Source organism: Sapajus apella, unplaced genomic scaffold (assembly GCF_009761245.1).
Source record: "Sapajus apella isolate SASKATOON/1434 unplaced genomic scaffold, GSC_monkey_1.0 scaffold23, whole genome shotgun sequence".
NCBI classification, from domain to species: domain Eukaryota; kingdom Metazoa; phylum Chordata; class Mammalia; order Primates; family Cebidae; genus Sapajus; species Sapajus apella.
The window spans coordinates 1,321,371-1,342,302 of NW_022436963.1; the positions used below are offsets into that span (position 1 = coordinate 1,321,371).

At 53.2% G+C, this 20,932-nt stretch overlaps 1 protein-coding gene and 1 long non-coding RNA gene across 9 annotated transcripts in view; one reads left to right on the forward strand and one right to left on the reverse strand.

Annotated features, from left to right (window-relative positions):
* RNF123 (ring finger protein 123) overlaps positions 1-20,932 on the forward strand; it is a 34,112-nt gene that overhangs the window by 3,091 nt on the left and 10,089 nt on the right. For 6 of the 8 annotated variants that reach the window (XM_032289844.1, XM_032289851.1, XM_032289843.1 and 3 more), the window contains 23 exons: positions 5,606-5,685; positions 5,802-5,896; positions 6,313-6,367; positions 6,480-6,565; positions 6,861-6,947; positions 7,176-7,243; positions 7,403-7,528; positions 7,870-7,984; positions 8,068-8,172; positions 8,631-8,756; positions 8,875-8,967; positions 9,039-9,112; positions 9,892-10,009; positions 10,162-10,261; positions 10,432-10,493; positions 10,682-10,753; positions 10,981-11,101; positions 11,754-11,855; positions 12,928-13,034; positions 13,406-13,604; positions 13,945-14,090; positions 14,398-14,481; positions 15,215-15,322. In XM_032289844.1, coding sequence (XP_032145735.1) covers positions 5,606-5,685; positions 5,802-5,896; positions 6,313-6,367; positions 6,480-6,565; positions 6,861-6,947; positions 7,176-7,243; positions 7,403-7,528; positions 7,870-7,984; positions 8,068-8,172; positions 8,631-8,756; positions 8,875-8,967; positions 9,039-9,112; positions 9,892-10,009; positions 10,162-10,261; positions 10,432-10,493; positions 10,682-10,753; positions 10,981-11,101; positions 11,754-11,855; positions 12,928-13,034; positions 13,406-13,604; positions 13,945-14,090; positions 14,398-14,481; positions 15,215-15,322 — 2,329 coding nt within the window. Of the gene's footprint in view, positions 1-5,568; positions 5,686-5,801; positions 5,897-6,312; positions 6,368-6,479; positions 6,566-6,860; positions 6,948-7,175; positions 7,244-7,402; positions 7,529-7,869; positions 7,985-8,067; positions 8,173-8,630; positions 8,757-8,874; positions 8,968-9,038; positions 9,113-9,891; positions 10,010-10,161; positions 10,262-10,431; positions 10,494-10,681; positions 10,754-10,980; positions 11,102-11,753; positions 11,856-12,927; positions 13,035-13,405; positions 13,605-13,944; positions 14,091-14,397; positions 14,482-15,214; positions 15,323-20,932 lie in introns of all 8 variants that reach the window. The other 2 variants (XM_032289847.1, XM_032289850.1) reach the window with 2 other exon arrangements.
* Positions 327-20,485, reverse strand: LOC116559304. The gene is made up of 3 exons (XR_004272416.1): positions 20,472-20,485; positions 16,801-16,803; positions 327-406 (listed from the first exon to the last, which is right to left on the reverse strand). It is a non-coding gene; the product is annotated as an uncharacterized LOC116559304 (long non-coding RNA).

Below are 20,932 nucleotides of genomic sequence, written 5' to 3' on the forward strand. Positions count from 1 at the left end.
GCATGCCACTGCACTCTAGCCTGGCTGACAGAGCAAGACCCTGTCTCAAAAAAAAGAAGGAAAAGCACCTGCTATCTTGTTATTCTAACATGACCATTCGAATGTAATTCTTTTCTGTTTTCTTTCTTTGTGTTAAATTTTTAATTTTTGTGAGTATGTAGTAAGTATATATATTTGTGGGGTACATGAGATACTTTGATACAGGCATGCAATGCATAATAATCACATCATGGTAAATGGGGTATCCATCTCCTCACGCATTTGTCCTTTGTGCTATAAACAATTCAGTTATACTCTTGTAGTTATTTTTAAATGTACGATTATTATTTATTATAGTCACTTTCTTTGGCTAGCAAATATTAGGTCTTATTAATTCTATATTTTTGTACCCATTAGCCGTCCCCACCTCTCCACAAGCCCTATACTACCCTTTCAAGCCTCTGGTAACCATTCAGTACTTTGCCTCTATGAGTTCAATTGTTTTAATTTTTAGCTCTCACAAATAAGTGATAATATGCAATGTTTGTCTTTTTCTGCCTGGCTTATTTCGCTTAACATAATGACCTCCAGTTCCATCCGTATTATGGCAAGTGGTAGGATCTCATTCTTTTTTTTTGAGACGGAGTTTTGCTCTTGTTACCCAGGCTGTAGTGCAATGGCACCGTCTCGGCTCATCGCAACCTCTGTCTCCTGGGTTTAGGCAATTCTCCTGCCTCAACCTCCCGAGTAGCTGGGACTACAGGCATACGCCACCATGCCCAGCTAATGTTTTATATTTTTAGTAGAGACGGGGTTTCACCATGTTGATCAGGATAGTCTCGATCTCTTGACCTCGTGATCCACTTGCTTCGGCCTCCCAAAGTGCTAGGATTACAGGCTTGAGCCACTGCGCCCGGCAGATCTCATTCTTTTTTATGGCTGGATAGTACTCCCTTGTATATATGTACCATGTTTTCTTTCTTTCTTTCTTTTTTTTTTTTTTTTTTTTGAGACAGAGTCTTGCACTGTTGCCCAGGCTGTATGTAGTGCAGTGGCACAATCTCAGCCCACTGCAATATCTGCCTCCTGGATTCAAGCAATATTCTCCTGCCTCAGCCTCCCACCAAGTAGCTGGGACTACAGGCATGCACAACCATGCCCAGCTAATTTTTTTTATTTTTAGTAGAGACGGAGTTTTACCATGTTGGCTGGGATGGTCTTGATCTCCTGGCCTCGTGATCTGACACCTCGGCCTCCCAAAGTGCTGGGATTACAGACGTGAGCCACCTCGCCCGGCCATGTTTTCTTTCTTTATTCATCTGCTAATGGAAACTTAGATTGCTTCCAAGCCTTAGCTGTTTGAACAGTGCTGCAACAAACATGGGAGTACAGCTATCTCTTCAATGTACTGATTTCCCCTCTTTCAGATATATACCCAGCAGTGGGATTGCTGGATCATATGGTAGCTCAAGTTTTAAGTTTTTTTGAGACAGAGTTTTGATCCTGTTACCCAGGCTGTATTGCAATGGCATGATCTAGGCTCACTGCAACCTCCGCCTCCTGAGTTCAAGCGATTCTCCTGTCTCAGCCTCCCAAGTAGCTAGGATTACAGCTGCCTCCCACCATGCCCGGTTATTTTTTGTATTTTCAGTAAAGACAGGATTTCACCATGTTGGCCAGGCTGGTCTCTCACTCCTGGTCTCAGCTGATCCTCCCACCTCCACGTCCCAAAGCGCTGCGATTTCAGGCATGAGCCACATACCCGGGCAATTTTCAGTTTTTTGAGGAACCTCCAAACTGTTCTTGATAGTGATTGTACTATTATAATTTACATTCCTACTAACAGTGTACAAGGATTCCTTTGTTCCACATTCTCACCAGCATTTGTTATTGCCTGTCTTTTGGATAAAGGCCTTTTTAACTGGGGTGAGATGATATCTCATTGTAGTTTTGATTTACATTTCTTTGATGTTGAGAGTTTAATACCTTTTCATATGCCTGTTTGCCATTTGTATGTCTTCACTTGAGAAATGTCTGTTTGTATTTTTTTTGCCCATCTTTTGATAGAAATTACTAGTTTTTTTTTCCTATAGAGTTTGAGCTCTTTATATATTCTGGTTATTAATCCCTTGTCAGACGAGTAGTTTGCAATCCCATTTGTGGGCTGTCTCTTCACTTTGTTGACTGTTTCCTTTGCTGTGCGGAAGCTTTTTAACTTCATGTCTGTTTTCTTTATTTCATAATGTATGTAGTTCAAATTATGCTGTATAGAAAACTTTTAAAAAAAATTGTCACCTTCTTTTCTTAAAACATTTTTATTGAGCTATGATGAATGTACAATAAACTACACATATTTAAAGTGTACAATTTGATAAGTGTTAACATACATATAACCCATGAAACTGTCACTACCATCAAGGTAATGGACATGTCCCTCGCTTCCACCAGTTTATAGAAATTTGCATCCATTTGTATCATCAAATGTTATCCTATGAGTATTTTTCCACATTATCAATTTATTTTATTGAGCATCTTTAGGGCCGGGGTCTGCTGTGGCCTATACAACTGCCCTAGTTTGGAAACACTTTTGCTTTTGTAAAATGCTGTGAGGATGCCCAGGGCTGGAGTCATGTGGCTAGAGTGCTTGAACTGCAGTCACTTTTAAGACTGTTGCCAGAGGGCCAGGTGCAGTGGCTCACGCCTGTAATCCCAGGACTTTGAGAGGCCAAGGTGGACATATGAGGTCAGGAGTTCAAGATCAGTCTGGCCAACATGGTGAAACCCCGTCTCTACTAAGAATACAAAAATTAGCCTGGCATGATGGCGGCTGCCTGTAATCCCAGCTACTCAGGAGGCTGAGATGGGAGAATTGCTTGAACCCGGGAGATGGGGGTTGCCGTGAGCCAAGATCACACCACTGCACTCCAGCCTGGGCGACTGTGTGAGACTCAGTTTCAAAAAAAAAAAAAAAAAAAAAGATTGTTGCCAGATTATTTTTTCAAAGGCTCAAGTAGGTTCTCCCTCCCTGCAGTGTGCAGTGAGGCACAGTTGTCCCTGTCTCTCACCCCGTCAGCAGCCTTAGCTATTATGTCTTTCACAACCTCTGCTCTTTAGGCAGGTCCAAAAGGCAGCATCATTACCTGTTCTATTTAAGCAGCTGGGGTGGTCAGAAAGTTCCTGCTTGCAGAAGGTTCCTGCCCACCCCCACCTCATACTCTGTCCTGGCCTGTTCCCAGGGCCATCTGATCCCTACCTCATGTGATACCAGAGATGGTCCTGCTGCTGCTGTGGCCGCCAGGAGAGAGAGCAGGTGGTAAGGCCATCAGTCAGTGGTTGTGGAGATGCAAGGCACTGAGCTGGGAACTAGGAGACCCAAAAAGATCAGGCAAATTGCTGGTCTTGGCCAAATGGGCAGTGCTGCAGGCACTCAGTGGCAGCTTTCTCAGGCCGACTAGCCACAGATAAGTGCAGTCTGCTCTCAGGGATCAGGCACACAACTTTTGGGGTCAGGTATAAGAGTAGCTGTCCCAAGTATAGGCCTGTTAAGAACTTTTGTTTTCTTTTGAGACAGGATCTCGCTAGGTCACCCAGGCTGGAATGCAGTGACATAATCATAGCTCACTGTAACCTCAAAGACCCAGGCTCGAGGAATCCTCCCATTTCAGCCTCCCACATAAGTGGGACCACAAGCACATGCCACAGCAACCAGCTAATTTTTTTTTTTTTTTTAAGACAGGGTCTTACTATGTCACCCAGGCCGGGCTCAAACCCCTGGGCTCAAGTGATTCTCCCACCTCAGCCTCCCAAAGTGCTGAGATTACAGGTGTGAGCCACCATGCTTGGCCTAGAACTGCTTTTAAGGAAGGCTTCTTTATCCTTGGGCCCACTGGCGTATTCAGAGATGGGGTTGGCTTTAGCCTTCTGTGCTGCTAGCTGAGCACCCCGACTGCATAGCCACCACCTGGTCTTGGCCTGGGACTGAGCAGGAGTGGGAAGGGGCCTTTGTGCATCTCTGCTCATACAGCTCAGGGCTGGGAGTGGCTTACACTGGGGGAATATGTGGTCCCTGAGCCTGGGTAGTGGCTACCTTGTCAGGGTGCTTTGTCCCATCTTTGTCCCCTTCCAGAGGCTTCTATTTGTGCGATGAGTAGGGCAGGAACTGGCATTAAAGGTGGAAGAGCAGGTGGTGGCAGTCTGTGGGCTGGATCCAGGTGTGTAATGGGCCTCTGTTCTGCCTGAGTCCTGCTGGTTACCACCACCTCACTCCCTGCTATTCTTAGCAGCTGAGCTCAGGACAGCGCTGACTGGCATTAGATAGCACCAGTTTCCCTCTAGGCATGTGTGTTGAAAGGATGAGGGGCCACCCAGATAGATTTTTCCCAGCTCCTTTGGCTCGGATAGGTGGGACATGTGCTCTACTGACCATTTATGGACAGAGCCAGCCAGCAGCTCAGGGGGCCGAGCCTTTCATACTTCCAGGACATGTCTCATTCAACACAGACTCCCCTGGATGGGTGGTGGTGAGACTGGAATCTGCCCCAAAGGAACCACAGGCCTAGGGGCAAGGGCTGGACTAGGTGGCCTTGGTACTGACCACTTTGGGAACCAACATTTCTCCCAGCCTTCTTCCGGACATCATCAACACAGGCACCATTGAGAGTGGGCAGGTTATGTGCTAGGCTGGCATCATGTGTATTCCCTGGGATCTTGACAGCATCTCTGACATAAGCCATTATTCCATTTTTACAGTTGAAGGAATTAAGACTTAAAGAGGGCTACTTTTTTTTTTCTTTTTTGAGGTGGAGTCTTGCTCTGTTGCCCAGGCTATACTCCAGTGGTGTGATCTTGGCTCACTACAACCTCTGCCTCCTGGTTTCAAGCAATTCTCCTCCTTCAGCCTCCCGAGTAGCTGGGATTACAGACAGGCACATGCCACCACTCCTGGCTATTTTTTGTGTTTCTGGTAGAGGTGGGGTTTCACTATGTTGGCCAGGCTGGTCTTGAACTGCTGACCTGATGATCCACCCACCTTGGCCTCCCAAAGTGCTGGGATTACAGGTGTGAGCCACTGCACCTGGCCCCTATTTTTTTTTTAACATTCCTGAGGTACACCAAATTGGACTGGTTATACTTTTTGGGGGGAGGGGAATGGAGTCTCACTCTTGTCGCCCAGGCTGAAGTGCAGTGACACGATCTTGGCTCACTACAACCTCTGTCCCCCAAGGTTCAAGCAGTTCTCCTGCCTCAGCCTCCCAAGTAGCTGGGATGACACATATGTGCCACCACACCCAGCTAATTTTTGTATTTTTTGTGGAGATGGGGTCTTACCATGTTGGCCAGGCTGGTCTCAAACTTCTGACCTCAAGTGATTTACCCACTTCAGCCTCCCAAAGTGCTCATATTATAGGCATGAGCCACCACGCCCAGCCTGGACTGGTTATACTTTTGAGTTTAGCATAGAATCCAACCTTCTGACCTCCCAAATGCCAGAGTCAAAGACGGGGCACAACTCTTTCTCTGGAGTCTAGGCAGCCCTCCTCTGAGCTCAGGGGAAGGGATGGTATTTAGTGTCATCTGGCTGATTTCAAGGACTTGTGGACCCCTGGCAGCCTCTCACTCTCCCCAGGAAACCCCTGAACTTCCAGAACCTGCCAGAACATTTGGACCTGCTGCTACAGGTGGACGATGAAGAAGAGGAAAGCCAGGGTATGTGGCCGCCTCTGGAGTGGGGTTGAGAGGTCCTGGAGATGTCTGGTGAGCTCAGGACTCCCTATGCGTCCTGTCAGACACTCTGCCCTGCCTGACCCCCCTCCCCTTTTCAGGACAGGTTGAAGGGCGGCTTGGCCCATCCACTGTGGTCCTGGATCACACAGGCGGCTTCGAGGGGCTTCTCCTGGTAGATGATGACCTGCTGGGGGTGAGTGAGGGTGAGGTGTGGAGACGCAGATCCAGCCCCTTCTGACAGCCCCAGGCTCCTCCTGATGTGGCCCTAGTCTCTCATCTTGATGAGGCTGCAGCCAAAAACATGTCCTGATGTGGCCCCAGACTGTTGTGTTCTCAGTCCTCAGACTCTCCCACCAAAGCCCTGAAACAGTCTTGATGTGGCCTCAGTTCCCAGCCCTTCTGAGCATGGCCCCTCTCTCATCTTTCCCCTGGCTCTGGATCCCTCCTGATACAGGCCTGCCCCCTCCCACTGTCTTCAGGCACAGTGCAGTGTTGGCTACCGAAGGCAAATACCAGCAGGGCTGGCTCAGTTGGGGATGGGGTCTTTTCCCCCTGGGGAGATGCCCTGTGTACCTGGGAGGAAGCCTACCATCCCTCTTCTTCACCCAGGTGATTGGACACAGCAACTTTGGCACCATCCGCTCTACCACATGCGTGTACAAAGGTGAGACCCTACTCTGCTGTGGCCCAGGTAGTTGGGAGAAAGTTTGAGGGCCCAGGCTTGAGGCAGGAAGCAGTCTTTGTCCACCTTGTGGGCCTAACTCAGCTCTTTCCAGGGAAATGGGTCTACGAGGTCCTCATCTCCTCCCAGGGGCTCATGCAGATTGGCTGGTGCACCATCAGCTGCCGCTTCAACCAGGAGGTACATGTGGGGGAGGGGACGCCTCCCTGGGCCCAAGGAGAGCTTCTGCCACAGGCCTTATCAGGGCTCCGGAGCCCCTCAGACCTGCCCAGGACCCTAACCTGGACTGCCCTCTGGAGAAGAAACATGTCCCACCCCATCCCAGGCACCCCAGCTCAGAGAATACCCCTTACTCTTTCCCTTAGATCATTTGTTCCCTTCTCTAGAGCCATATGGGTCCAAGGCTGGTGATTGGTGGGCTCTGGTCCAGCCCCTGTCTGCCTCACCAGGGACCTCACAGGCAGTTCCTCCCTAGGAGGGGGTTGGAGATACACACAACTCCTATGCCTATGATGGCAACCGTGTGCGCAAGTGGAACGTGACCACAACGAATTACGGCAAGGTGAGAGCCAAGCCCCCTGTGGGTCATCCATCCCATGACTGTCACTACAACTTATTTGGAGCCACTGGGCAGCCATAAGGGACTATAGGGCACCAGGGAAGGGTCAGGGACCCAGGTCCATTGTCCTTGTAGACTGTCTCCACTGGGTGGTTCTGGAAACACAGCTGGGGTGCAGAGCCAGCAAGCCGCTGGGCTTCTGTGCCTCTATGAGGCCTCCTCTCGTGGCAGGCATGGGCAGCGGGGGACATCGTGAGCTGTCTAATCGACCTGGATGATGGCACGCTGTCTTTCTGTCTGTGAGTTTCCTATCTCTATGCACAGGCCTGGCCTCTGGAGCCTCCCCAGACTGCCCCACCTCCTGGGCCCTGTAAGGGGCCAGGTGGAGGTTGATAGCCTGAGCGTGGGCAGGCATATACTTCTTAGCACTGGCTCACAGACCCACCTTTCTCCCCCAGGAATGGTGTATCACTGGGCACTGCCTTCGAGAACCTATCCAGGGGCCTGGGCATGGCCTACTTCCCAGCCATCAGCCTTTCTTTCAAGGAGTCCGTGGCCTTCAACTTTGGCAGCCGTCCTCTGCGATATCATTTTGGGAAGATGGCTGTGGGCTGCGCAGAAGCTCTTGGGGAAACTGGGATGAGGGGCTCCCTATCCCAGGGTTGTGGTGGGCTGGTGGCAGGCCCTGGCTGCTACAGAGTGAGTGGGAGACAACTTTCCTCACAGCAGCCTGGTTGGTTGGGTGCCCTTGTCTCCATTAACAGATGAGGAACTTGAAGTGTCCTCCCTAGGAAGAATAAGTAGGTGAGTTGTGATGTAAACCAGCCCTGCCTTAGAGACCAGGCCCCTCAGGGTTGTCAGTGGGGAGGGATAGTGGGCATGTCTGAGCCATAGATAAGGCGTTGGTGGCTTAACTCTGTGGCACCTACCCAGTGGCGGGCTACCGGCCCCTGCAGGACCCACCTAGTGCTGACCTGGTGCGGGCACAGAGGTTGCTGGGCTGCTTCCGGGCAGTGCTGAGTGTGGAGCTGGACCCCATGGTGAGCTGGTCTGGACCAGGCGGGCTGGGGGCCTTCCATAGCCTCCTGCCCCTCATACTTCTCCCTCCTCCCGCTCCACACAGGAAGGGCAGCTGTTGGACAGGGAGAGCTCCGAGTGGCGGTTGCGGGGCCAGCCCACTGTCCTCCTCACACTGGCCCACATCTTCCATCGCTTTGCACCGCTCCTGGTGAGCGGCATTGGGAGGGGAGGAGGCAGGCCTTGCCAGACACACCCATGTAGATGTGTCCTCACTAGGGGCTGCGGTGCTGAGGTGCCCGTAGCATCACCTGGCGGGAGCCCCATGTGACCAGGGCCCTCAGACCTCAAAGTTGGTCCCCCAGGGAAACAGGGACATTGCCAGCCAAGGGCATCAGGGGATGTCCTGGAAAGAAGACTGAAGGGTAATAACATCACAGGCCAAGGAAACTGCGTGTGCCAAGCCCTAGAGGAGCCATGGGGCAATGGCTTTCTTGTCCCTCAGTCAGAACCTGGAAGGGCTCATCTTATGTTTGGTGTTGCTCAAGTGGCTCAAGGCCCTATGCCTGAGGCTGGAGCCCTCGGCGTGGCCTCTGCCATATGCCAGGGCAGGGGTGCCTTGACCAGAGTGGAAGGCCACCGCCTCACCAGTGCCTGGCCTTGGTGCAGCGCAAGGTGTACCTGGTGGAGGCTGTGCTCATGAGCTTCCTGCTGGGCATCGTGGAGAAGGGCACACGCGCACAAGCACAGTCCGTGGTGCACCAGGTCCTGGACCTCTTGTGGCTCTTCATGGAGGTAAGGCTCCTGACCTCAGGCCTCAGGGCTGGCTGTCAGTCTTCACTGGGCTTGGGAAGATATGGGGAGAGTCTTGGAAAAGGCCCCAAACATGGCTGCCCTGGCATCTCTCCCCTAGGACTATGAGGTACAAGATTGCCTCAAGCAGTTGATGATGTCTCTGCTTCGGCTGTACCGGTTCTCACCCATCGTCCCAGACCTGGGCCTACAGGTGGGAGCACCTGCCCCTGTCCTGGCCCCCCTGGAACTCCCCCGTCCACTCTGAACACCCCCTCTCCACAGATCCATTACCTACGGCTCACGATCGCCATCCTGAGGCATGAGAAGTCCCGCAAGTTTCTGCTTAGCAACGTCCTGTATCCTCCCCGTGCTGCCAGGCAGGCCAGACATGGGGTGCCCTCTGGGCTCAGCAGAGGCCAGGAAGGGGAGTGTCCATCAGGCCAGGGATCCTGGTAGGATCAGGAGGACTAGAGCTGCCCCACATGTGGCACTTTCTCTACAGAGCAAGGAAGGGAGAGCAAAGGACTGAGCCTGGCCAGCCAGCCTAGTCAGGGGCTTCCGAATGACTACAGACTTGGGCTTTATGGAGGTGTGGGAGGAGCCACAGGGCCTGCCCTCTTCAGCCATAGCCAGCACTTTTGTCCATGTTTCACAGTGGGGATTCCTGCAAGATCTTCTTTAAGGAGGCAGCTCTTCCTGCTTCCCAGAAATACTGTGAACTGCATAAATGGGAAAGAGCCTAGTTCTAAGCCCCTGGCTGGGAAGCCTGAGCTTGTAGCCGTCTTCTTGGTCTGGGGTCTTCCAACCTCCAGGAGGCAGACACAAAGTTGGGAGACACAGAGGTCAGAGTTGGGGCATGAGAAGAAGCCACCGGGCCCTCTCTCCAGCTTGTCCCATGGTCATCTGTTCCTGTGACAAGCCCTTGTCATGCACTTGCTGGGTACTGGACTTGGTGGGCTTCACAGCCACAGCCTTTTGTCAGGGAGCATGCCCTGGAGGTCAGACACATAGCAGCGATGGCCCCTGTGGTGGTGGGAGAGATGCGGTAGGCACATCTGGGGATGGGCTCCGGGAAGGACTCGAGGGTGTGCGGACTGCCCTTTGGCGAGCAGAGCCCTGCCTTGACACCCGCCAGCTTCGACGTGCTCCGCTCCGTCGTGTTCTTTTACATCAAGAGCCCCTTGCGTGTGGAGGAAGCTGGCCTGCAGGAGCTCATTCCCACCACCTGGTGGCCCCACCGCTCCAGTAAGGAGGTGAGTGCACCCCCAGTAGGATGGACAGAGGTCATGGCAAGGGCTGGCCTGGGTGCCTGGCCACCGGGCAACTAGCATGGGTGTTCTGTGTGAAGTAGGCCTGTCTAGGTCCCGGGTGACCCTGCTGTCTTCCTTCCTCTACCCCTGCATAGGGCAAAGAGAACACGGAGATGAAGGAGGAGACAGCAGAGGAGCGGCTGCGTCGGCGAGCCTACGAACGGGGCTGCCAGCGGCTCAAGAAGCGCATTGAAGGTTGGCCCTCCTTGGGCACGGGGTAGGGTAGGAGGTGTATGTGCACGTGAGGGTGCTTGGAGGTGCCCATGCCTAGGTGGGACTCGGGGAACCCTGGTGGTGGAGTTCTGACCCAAGCCTGCACCCCATCCCCTGGAGCCTGAGGGCCGTGTTCCTCACCTCACCCCCAGTGGTGGAAGAACTACAGGTCCAGATCCTGAAGCTGCTGCTGGACAATAAAGATGGCAACGGGGTGAGTGACTCCCAGGCCCCTGGGTGGGGCTCTGTGGGGAGGGATGCTGCACTGGGCCTTAAGACCTAGAGGGTGGGGACTGGCTCTGGTTCCCATGGCAGGGGCCAGGGGAAGGTGCAGCACTGAGCCAGCCCAGTCTGGGCCTGCATTCTCAGCTCAGCACAGCCTCACTTTTCCTTCCCTCAAAGGGCGAAGCTTCTAGGTACATATTCCTGACCAAGTTTCGCAAGTTTCTGCAGGAAAATGCCAGCGGCCGTGGGGTAGGTGTCCTTTGGGCCAGCCCCCTGTGGACCCCTGGCTGCACCGCACAGGCCACGCCCTCAGCACCTAGCACCCTTCGGGCTGCCTCATCCCTGCCTAGCCCTGAGCTTTTCTCTGCTGCTTTTCCCTCCCCGCTCAACCCACAACCCTTGGACAGGGCCTTGGATGAGGAATGGGTGAGTCACTGGGCTGGCACCAATGCATGTTTTCTGCCTGGTACCCACAGAACATGCCCATGCTCTGCCCCCCCGAGTACATGGTCTGCTTCTTACACCGACTGATCTCTGCCCTGCGATACTATTGGGATGAGTACAAGGCTTCCAGTCCCCATGCTTCCTACAGTGAGGGTGAGTGGCACTGGAACCCCAGGTCAGTGAGGCTGGATAGAGCCAGGCATAGGGTAGCCTCTAGTGTTAGTACAGAGTGTTGAGCTGAGGCTGGGGGCTGCAGGGAGCTGTCCCCAGCATCCTGCCTAGTTGAAGCCATAGATGGCTTCTCCACTGGGGCAGCAAGAGCCCCGCACCCCAGGCCAGCCAATCCTGTGTTTGCTCCGACTGTCCCATGGGTGCCTACCGTTATGGGCTCTTTCCCTTGGAGGTCCTTGCCCTCCATTTCTCTGTGCAGTCCTTTATAGGGCTGCCTTGGGTGGGTGGGGGGGGGCCTTGTGTTTGAGTCCCCAAGGGTCAGTGGGAGCCTTACCTGCCCTGGATTGCAGGATATCCCACAAGGCTGGGGCTGGGCCTCTGCTTCTCCCGAGTGAACGGCTACCATGAGTGCCCCTATCACCCCAAATTGTGCAGCTGCTGGCTCTGACCTGAAATAGCAGAGGTGGAGAGGAGGAAGGGGAAGTCTGGGTTCTGGTTCCTCTGTCTGCCAGGGTGAGTGGGTAGCCAAGGCCAGAATTCCCAGGCTGTGCTAGGCCAGACTAGAGGTGAGGGCTGTGGGGAGGGTCTTCCTGCTGGGACCTGACCACTGGCCCGGCCTCTTCACTCCTCGCAGAGGCCTACATCCCTCCCCAGGTTTTCTATAATGGCAAGGTGGACTACTTTGACCTGCAGCGCCTGGGGGGCCTCCTCTCCCACCTGCGGAAGACCCTCAAAGGTGTGTGCAGGCCTGTGGGCAGGGAGGAAGTCTGGGGCCAGGTGGGGGATGGCCCCTGAGCCTGCTCTGCTATGAGTGCTGAGCCATCCTGTGCCCACTAGAGGGTGCCCAAGTCCCTTTACCTACTCAAGCAGGAAGATGCTGATCTGCCCACCACACATCTGGGCAGCTTCTCCTTCCCTCCAGCACCCCCACCATAGGGGTCAGGTGTGCCTGGCAGGGGACCAGGGATCTTGGTGAGGTGTGGGTGGGGCATGCAGGTGCTGCCAGAGCTGCCTTCAGGGATGAGCGCAAGCTGCTCTGGTGCAAGGCTGAGGGCACAGACAGAGCAAGGCCCTGAGCCAGGCATGAGGGTGGGTCTGTGTGGTCAGAACCTCTGTCTGGCTGCCACAGTGTGGACACTGGAGTGCAGGCTGAGGGACAGGAGTCTAGGTGTCCACACACAGGAGATAAGGGCCTGCCCCAGGGAGGTAGGGGAAGGCACAGGTGGAGGAGAGGAGTCAGGATGACTCCAGGCTTTCTGCCAGAGGTTGTGTTGATGGGGCATCATGAGGGAGAGGGGCTGCAGGAGGCGGCGAAGATGACAATTCTGAAGATGACAATTCTGCGTTGGACACAGCACATTTAGCTGGGAGCAAGGCCTGCACTGGAGGCAGTGAAGGCGGGGTCAGCTGTCAGCATAGAAGTGGGGATGAGCCTGGGACAAGGCTTGGCTCCCCCAGGGAGTGCCCAGAATGAAGCGGCCCTGGAAGCTCCTTTTGTTTATGGAGTAGTCAGAGAGTGGGGGAGGCTCTGGAGAGTAGGAGGTCCTGGGAAACAAAGACAGGGACCTGCAGGAAGGGTGTGATGGGGAAGGCCTCCTGCTACTGAGTGGTGGCTAGACAGGGGGCCCGGGAGATGCAGAGACAAGGCTGAGTGGAGGCGGCGGAGGGGTGAGGGGCAGACACCGTGCTAAACTGGGCTCTGCGAGGCCTACTGCCAAGCCTGCTGGGCTTTCTCACCGTCCTGGGCACTTCCACGGTGGCCCCTCATGCTACCACTGGCCTGAGAACCCCCCTGCTCTTCCTCCCAGATGACCTTGCTTCCAAAGCCAACATTGTGATCGACCCACTGGAGCTCCAGGCAGCCACCATGGATGACCTGGACGAGGATGAGGAGCCAGCCCCATCTATGGCCCAGGTGCCACAGTGGGGGCTGGTGGGGGGCTTTGCTTGGGCTTTTTCTTTATCGTGTTTGCAGGTGTCTCATCCAGGGCCACCCCCCTCCATGTAGGCAAGGGGCCTCTCACCAGACAGAGGGGCAAAGGGCAGACACGGTGCTAAACTGGGCTCTGCGAGGCCTACTGCCTAGCCTTCTGGGCTCTCTCACCATGGCCGCTCATGCAACCATTGGCCTGAGAATCCTCCTGCTCTTCCTCCCAGATGACCTTGCTTCCAAAGCTGGTCTCTCGATGTGGGTGGAGGCATGGACCCTTCCTCGCGATTCCCCAACCCCATGGACCAAGGGAACCCTGAACCAGCCCTGGTCCTGGCGTCCTTTCTTCACTGCAGCGCCCCATGCAGGCCCTGGCTGTTGGGGGGTCACTACCCCTGCCCCGGCCCAGCTGGCTCAGTTCTCCAACCTTGGGCCGAGCCAACCGCTTCCTCAGCACAGCAGCCGTGAGCCTCATGACCCCACGGCGTCCTCTTAGCACCTCGGAGAAAGTGAAGGTCCGCACGCTGAGCGTGGAGCAGAGGACCCGTGAGGACAGTAGGTGCCGGGTGGGGTCAGACAGGGCCCCAAAGGACTCCTTGACCGTGTACAACCCCCACCCTGGGCAAAGCCAAGATACACTCCATGCCCTCCCAACCCTGTGGTCCGGCAGCATCCCAGGAGTGCAGGAAGCACACTCTGAGGGCAGGAGATCGATGCCACAGAAATAGGTCCTGGCACTGCGGGCCTTGCCCTCCACCCCATCCCTGCCCCCATAGGCTTCCCGAGGGTCCCTCCTGGGGCACAGGAACGGGAGAGGATTCCCTCTCCTGCTGCAAGGCAGGCTCAGGAGAGCTGGGACGGCCCTGCCTTGACCCTGCCCTCCCTGGCTCTCCAGTTGAAGGCAGCCACTGGAACGAGGGCCTGCTGCTGGGGCGGCCCCCCGAGGAGCCTGAGCAGCCCCTCACCGAGAACTCGCTGCTGGAAGTCCTGGATGGGGTGGTCATGATGTACAACCTCAGCGTGCACCAGCAGCTGGGCAAGGTCGCACACTCTTGGGCCCTGCATTCGGTGGGGGTGTTGTGTGTGTTTGGTTGTGTGTGTGTATGTGTGTGCCTGTGTCCATATGGGCCCACAGGGCTGCCTGTGCATGACCGTGCACGGGAGCACATGCTTCAGCAGGGCTGGTTTCTGCTTCTGCTGCTTCAGTCTGTCCTGCTGACTGTTGTGGGAACGGGGCAGCCCTGGGCCTAAGGTTGGGACCTTGGCAGGGTTGGGGTCTAGACTGGGTCTGAAGAAGCCTGGATGAAGTACCCAAGGGGCACTCTGGACATGTGGTCCCGTGCTGTAGATGGTGGGTGTCTCCGATGATGTGAATGAATACGCAGTGGCTCTGAGGGACACAGAGGACAAGCTCCACCGGTGCCCTGAGCGGGTAATGCCCACAGGCAGTCTTGGGTGGGGGCAGCTTGCTTACTTCAGATCGCAGGCAACCACAGATGAAGTCTAGTTCTGGGGGCTGCCCGCAGTTCTCCTCGTCCCCGCCCTAGCCCTGGCCATAGCACGCCAGAGAGAGTTGGGCTGGCAGCAGGGCCTGGCACCCATCTCCAGTGTGGCCTGTGCCTAGGCGTCCCCCACTCCCCAGGCCCACTAAGTGCTGAAGCACACCCACTCTCCTCATCAATTATGCATTGACCCTGAGTGCTTCCTCGGCCACTTGCAGAGTCAGCAGGAAGCGGGGCCTGGCTCTGCTGCACCCTCCAGAGCCTTCTGCTGTAGCTGTCCTGGCCTGGGAAGTGTGGCCCGGTGTGTCCAGGCCGAGCTTCCCTGGCAGCTCTCACCCACCCCCCGCCTGTCAGCAGATCCTTGGGCCTGGCAGCTGCAGGAGCAGCAGTTCTGGCATCAGGTCCCTGGGTGCTCTAGCCAGGGTCTCACAGACCTCCAGCTGGGCCTCACTTCCATGTCCTGCAGGGACCACCATGGCCCTGTTCTGAGGCTGGTTCAGGGTCACCAGAGGGTCAGTGGCAGAGCAGCGTTTTGAAAAATGGAGCCCAATCCCTTGCCTGCTCCAGGCACTAGTAGGGCCCTTCCTAGTCTGCCTGCCGGGTTAGGGTGGAGCTGGGCATGGGGCCATTTCTTGATTGTCCTCCTTTCCCCTTGGGTACCAGAGGAAGGACATTTTTGCAGAGTTGACCAAGAGCCAGAAGGTTTTCTCAGAAAAGCTGGACCACCTGAGCCGCCGTCTTGCCTGGGTCCACGCCACTGTCTACTCCCAGGTGAGCCGGGACTGCAGCTGCCCTGCCACGACCTCACTGTCTGACCACAGGTCGGGCAAGGTTATGCCAGGATCCTTGGTGCACCTGCCCTTTCAGGCCTCTGGCACACACATGTCCCTTCCGACACTTCAGAATCTGTCACCCCATGCCATGTCCCCTGTACCCCTCATGCCCCGTGAACTGAGGAAGCACTGTTTCTGGACGTCCAGTACACCTCACAGACCTGTCCTTCAAGGAACAAGCTCTGACTGTCTGCCTCACCTGCTCCCGCCTCTTCCCAGTTTCTCAGCCCCCCTCCTCTCTCATGAGTGCATCAGGGGCTCTGCAGTCTTTCAGGGAGCCACACCCCACCCTCTGCATCTGCCTCTGTCTCACTCATTACCACCCCAAGGCCACTGGCTTGGTCCTCACTCACTCACTGATTCACTTGCTCATTCATTCAATAGCATGCACCCAAAACCTGGTGTGTGCCAGGTGCCGTCCGGGACACTAGGGGCACACACATGGTAATAAACCAGAAAGACGAGTCCCTGCCCTCCCAGGACACTCAGCCTGGTGGGATACATGGATGGACAAACAGATGGATAGGGCACTCCTGATGTGACCTGGAGTTTCACCCCCGGCCTCAGACCCTCTGGACTCATTTCCTCTCCTTGCCCCTGCTGGCATCTCTCCCCTACCAGTGAGTGCCCTGAGGCTCTCTTCAGGTGCCAGTGTCTGGGCATCTGCTGTCTTCTTGGGCACCCTGCATGACTGGGTGATCAAGGCCCTTGGTGTCCCTATCTCTATCATCTCTGCTTGCTGTTTCTTCTGATGGCTTCTCTGCAAAACCCAAACCACCTCTGCCCTTTTCCCACTCCTGGCTCTCTTGTTACCCTGGATGACTGTGCTTACTGCCCCAGGACGGGGGAACTTCCTCTCCCTCCTGCCCCAAGGTTTCCTGCTTGCCCACCTCCCTCAGCAGTTTGGCTGCCCTCTCCCATACTGCCTTCTGGAGACCCTCACTTTCTCATCTCACTGCCTTTTTTTTAGTTATGCTAAAATACGTATGACGTAAAATTTACCATCTTAGCTTTTTCTTTTTTTGAGACAGAGTCTTACTCTGTTGACCAGGCTGGAGTGCAATGGCATGATCTTGGCTCACTGCAATCTCTATTTCCTGGGTTCACACAGTTCTCATGGGATTATAGGTGTGCCACTGCGCCTGGCTAGTTTTTGTATTTTTTAGTAGAGATGGGGTCTACTGTGTTGGCCCAGCTGGCCTCGTGTGATTCCCCCCGCCTTGGCCTCCCAAAGTGCTGGGATAACAGGCATGAGCCACCATGCGTGGCCCCCGCCCATCTTTAAGTGTTAAGTCTATTCACATTGTCATATAGCCAATCTCCAGAATCATTTCATCTTGCAAAACTGTTACTCTGTGCCCATTAAACAAAACGTCCTGTCCTCCCTTCCCCCAGCCCTGGCAACCACCATCCTACTTTCTGTCTCTATGAATTTGACTACTCTAAGCACCTCATCTAGGAAGAATCATACACTATTTGTTCTTTTGTGTCTGGCATTAGTGTAACGTCCTTGAAGTTCATTCACGTTATAGTACGTGTCAGAACGTACTCGTTTTTGAGGCTGAATAGTCCGTTGTACGGACACCACATTTCATGTGTACAGTTCCTTGTCGAGGAATGCTTGGGTTGCTTCTGCTTTGGGCTACTGTGAACAATGGTGTAATGAACATGGGTGTGCAAAGATCTCTTTGAGACCCTAATTTCAATTCCTTTGGTTATATACGCAGAAGTGGAATTGCTGTATCATATGGTAATTCTGGTTTTTATTTTTATTTTTGAGACAATCTTGCTCTGTCGCCCGGGCTGGAGTGCAATGGCACGATCTCAGTTCACTGCAACCGTCACATCCTGGGTTCAAGTGATTCTCCTGTCTCAGCCCCCTGAGTAGCTAGGACTACAGGCATGTACCCCCATGCACGGCTAATTTTTGTATTTTTAGTAGTTTTGCCATGTTAGTCAGACTGGTCTTGAACTCCTGACCTCAGGTGATCCACCGATTTTGGCCTCCCAAAGTGCTGGGATTATAGATGTGAACCACCATGCCTGGCCAATTCTGTTTTTCAGTTTTTTTGGAAACTACCATATTGTTTCTACAGCGGCTCTACCATGTTACATTCTCGCCAGTAGTGCATGAGGGTTCCAGTTTCTCCATACGTATCCTTTGCAACACTTATTTTTCTGTCCTTTTTTGGTGGAGGCAGGGTCTTACTATGTTGCCCAGTTGTCAAACTCCTGAGTTTAAGCAATCCTCCTGCCTCAGCCTCCCAAAGTGCTGGGATTATAGGATGAACCACCTATAATCAAGCATTTCTGCTTTTTCTCTCTTTATTTTTTAACTTAATTTTATTTATTCATTTTAGAGATGGGGTTTCACCATGTCGGCCAGGATGGTCTCGATCGCCTAACCTCGTGATCTGCCTGCCTCGGCTTCCCAAAGTGCTGGGATTACAGGCATGAGCCACTGCGCCCAGCCAATTTCTGCTTTTTTAATAGTAAATCCTAATTGGTAGGATATGGTACCTTGTTGTGGTTCTGATTTGCATTTTCCTAATGATTAGTGATATTATAGCAAAATAGTACCTTTATATTCACTTATTGATCATTTGTGGGTGTTTTTTTTTTTTTTTTTTTTTTTTTTTTGTTTGAGAGGGAGTCTCACTCCATCACCCAGGCTGGAGTGCAGTGGCAGGATCTTGGCTCACTGCAACCTCCGCCTCCCAGGTTCAAGTGATACTGCCACCTCAACCTCTTGAGTAGCTGGGACTATAGGCATGCGCCACAACACTCAACTAAGGTTTGTATTTTTAGTAGAGATGGGTTTTTACCATGTTGGCCAGGCTGGTCTCAAACTCCTGACCACAGGTGATCCACCCGCCTTGGCCAAAGTGCTGGGATTACAGGCATGAGCCACCACACCCAGCCTGCTATAAGTTTTGAAATCAGGAAGCGAGACCTCCAACTTTATTGTTTTTCAAGATTGTTTTGGCTACTTGAGGTCCTTTGAAATTCCAAATTAATTTTTACATGGGTATTTCTGTTTCTGCAGAAAACACCATTGGGCTTCTGATAGGGGTTGCATGAATCTGTAGATTTCGTTTGGCGGTGTTGATATCTTAACAATGTTAACAGTTCATGAACACAGGATTGCTTTCCATTTAGATCTTTAATTTCTTTCAGCAACATTTTGTAATTTTCAGTATAGCTTCAAGTCTTTTTTTTTTTTTTTGAGACGGAGTCTCACTCTGTCACCTACACTGGAGTGCAATGGTACAGTCTCAGCTCACTGCAACCTCCACCTCCCGGGTTCAAGCGATTCTCCTGCCTCAGCCTCCCAAGTAGCTGGAACTATAGGCGTGTGCCACCACACTCAGTGAATTTTTGTATTTTTAGTAGAGGCGGGGCTTCACTATATTGGCCAGGCTGGTTTCGAACTTCTGACCTCATGATGTGCCCACCTCAGCCTCCCAAAGTGCTGGGATTACAGACGTGAGCCACTGCACCCAGTCAGTTTCAAGTCTTTTGTTTCCTTGGTTAAATGTCTTCCTATGTATTTTATTCTTTTTGATCCTATTGTAAATGGAATTATTTTCTGGATTTCTTTTCAGATTGTTCATTTTTGCATAATGATTTTTGTGTCCTGCAATTTTTTTGTTTGTTTGAGACAGAGTCTCTCTCTGTCACCCAGGCTGTAGTGCAGTGGCATAATCTCAGCTCCCTGCAGCCTCTGCCTTCTGGGTTCAAGCGATTCCCTGCCTCAGCTTCCCAAGTAGCTGGGATTACAAATGCCCACCACCGCCCCGAGCTAATTTTTGTATTTTTAAAAGAGATGGGGTTTCACCATGTTGGCTAGGTTGGTCTCAAACTCCTGACCTCAGGTGATCCACCTGCCTCCGCCTCCAAAAGTGCTGGGATTACAGGCTTGAGCCACTGTGCCTGGCCATATCCTGCAATTTTGCTGAATTTATTTATTAATCCTAGTTGGGGTTTTATGTGTGTGCATCTTTAGGGTTTTCTACTTGTAAAATCATGTCTGTGAACAGAGATAATTTTACTTCATCCTTTCCAGTGTGGTTTCCTTTCATTTTCATGCTTAGTTGTTCTGGCTGAGATTTCTAGGATGATGCTGAGCAGAAGTAGAGAAAGTGGCACACTTGTCTTGTTCCTGGTCTGAGGGAGGGAGGGAGAGATTATAGTCTGTTACCACTGAGTGTGATGTTAGATGGAGGCTTTTCATGTTTGGTGTTTATTATGTTGAACTGCCTTCATTCTCTGCAACTTCAGCACTAACTCACTTGTGTTTTTCTAATTGCGGTTCTTCCATTATTTGTGGAAAGACTCACTCCTGTAAACCAGCATTTTGTGACTTGAAGCTAGGAGTTCATGACCAGCCTGGGCAACCCATCTCTAAAAACAAAAAAATTAATTAGCTGGGCATGGCTACACATATCTATAATCCCAGCTACTCTGGAGGCTGAGGTGGGAAGATCACATGAGCTCAGGAGTTCATGTTACAGTGAGCTGTGATTACACCACTGCGCTCCAGCCTTGACTTTACATGTGCCCGTAGTTATATTCTCTTCTTTCTCTGTCTTAGCTCCTTCATCTTCCCCTTTGTCTCGCCCCAGCACAGGCTCTTCCCCATCTCTGAAGTAGTCCCACCAGGGTCTCAGTCTGCCCCCATCTCAATCCGGCCCTCACATTTCCATCTCCCTTGGATTGGTGGCTTAGCTCTGATGGAGCCATGGCCATCCCTTCATCAGACAGTCTTCTCTGGCCCTCTGTAGCAGCAGGATTGTCACCACCCAGGTGTGCCCACAGACCCGCCCCCTGACCGCTTGCTTACATCTTCTCCTCAGTTCCTCAGGTTTTAGGGCACATTAGAGAGCTGGTGTGAAGCCCAGGTGCACTGGCCACACTCCCAAGATACACGGGTGCTATGGGTCTGGGCTGGGGCCTGAGGCCTCATTCTTGCCTGGGCTCCTTCGTGAGACCCTGACATGGACTCTGTGGAAACCACGTTGTGGGGAGCAGGGCCCTCAGAAGGGTTTGTCTGTTTCCTGTGACCTCTGTTCCACCAGTCACACCACCCCCTGCCTTCCCGCCACCTTCTCCTTTGCAATGCAGATCAAATTTCGTCTGCCTGCTTACCACTGCCAGCTCTTTGGGACCCCCATGCACCTTGTACTCCACTTGTCTACTCCCCTCTGCCCTGCACCAGGCCTGCTTCTCCTCTAGTACTCCATGGAGACCCCACCACCCTCAGAAGCACATACCCCCATTCTTGCTGCAGCCTTTTCATTGTCCCCACAGCCCTTCAGGGCATACCCAATCCTGGCCCTCCAGTCCCTTTGTCTGCCATCTTGGACCTAGACAAGACTGTGGCTTCCTCACTGTCCTGTCCCCACTTGCCCTGCTTCCCCTTCTGTGTGGGGCAGCTTTCCAACACAGACTTCCAGTCACAACACCCTATTGCCTCAAACTTGCTTACAGGCTGAGGCAGGTGGATCACCTGAGGTCAGGAGTTCAAGACCAGCCTGGCCAACATGGC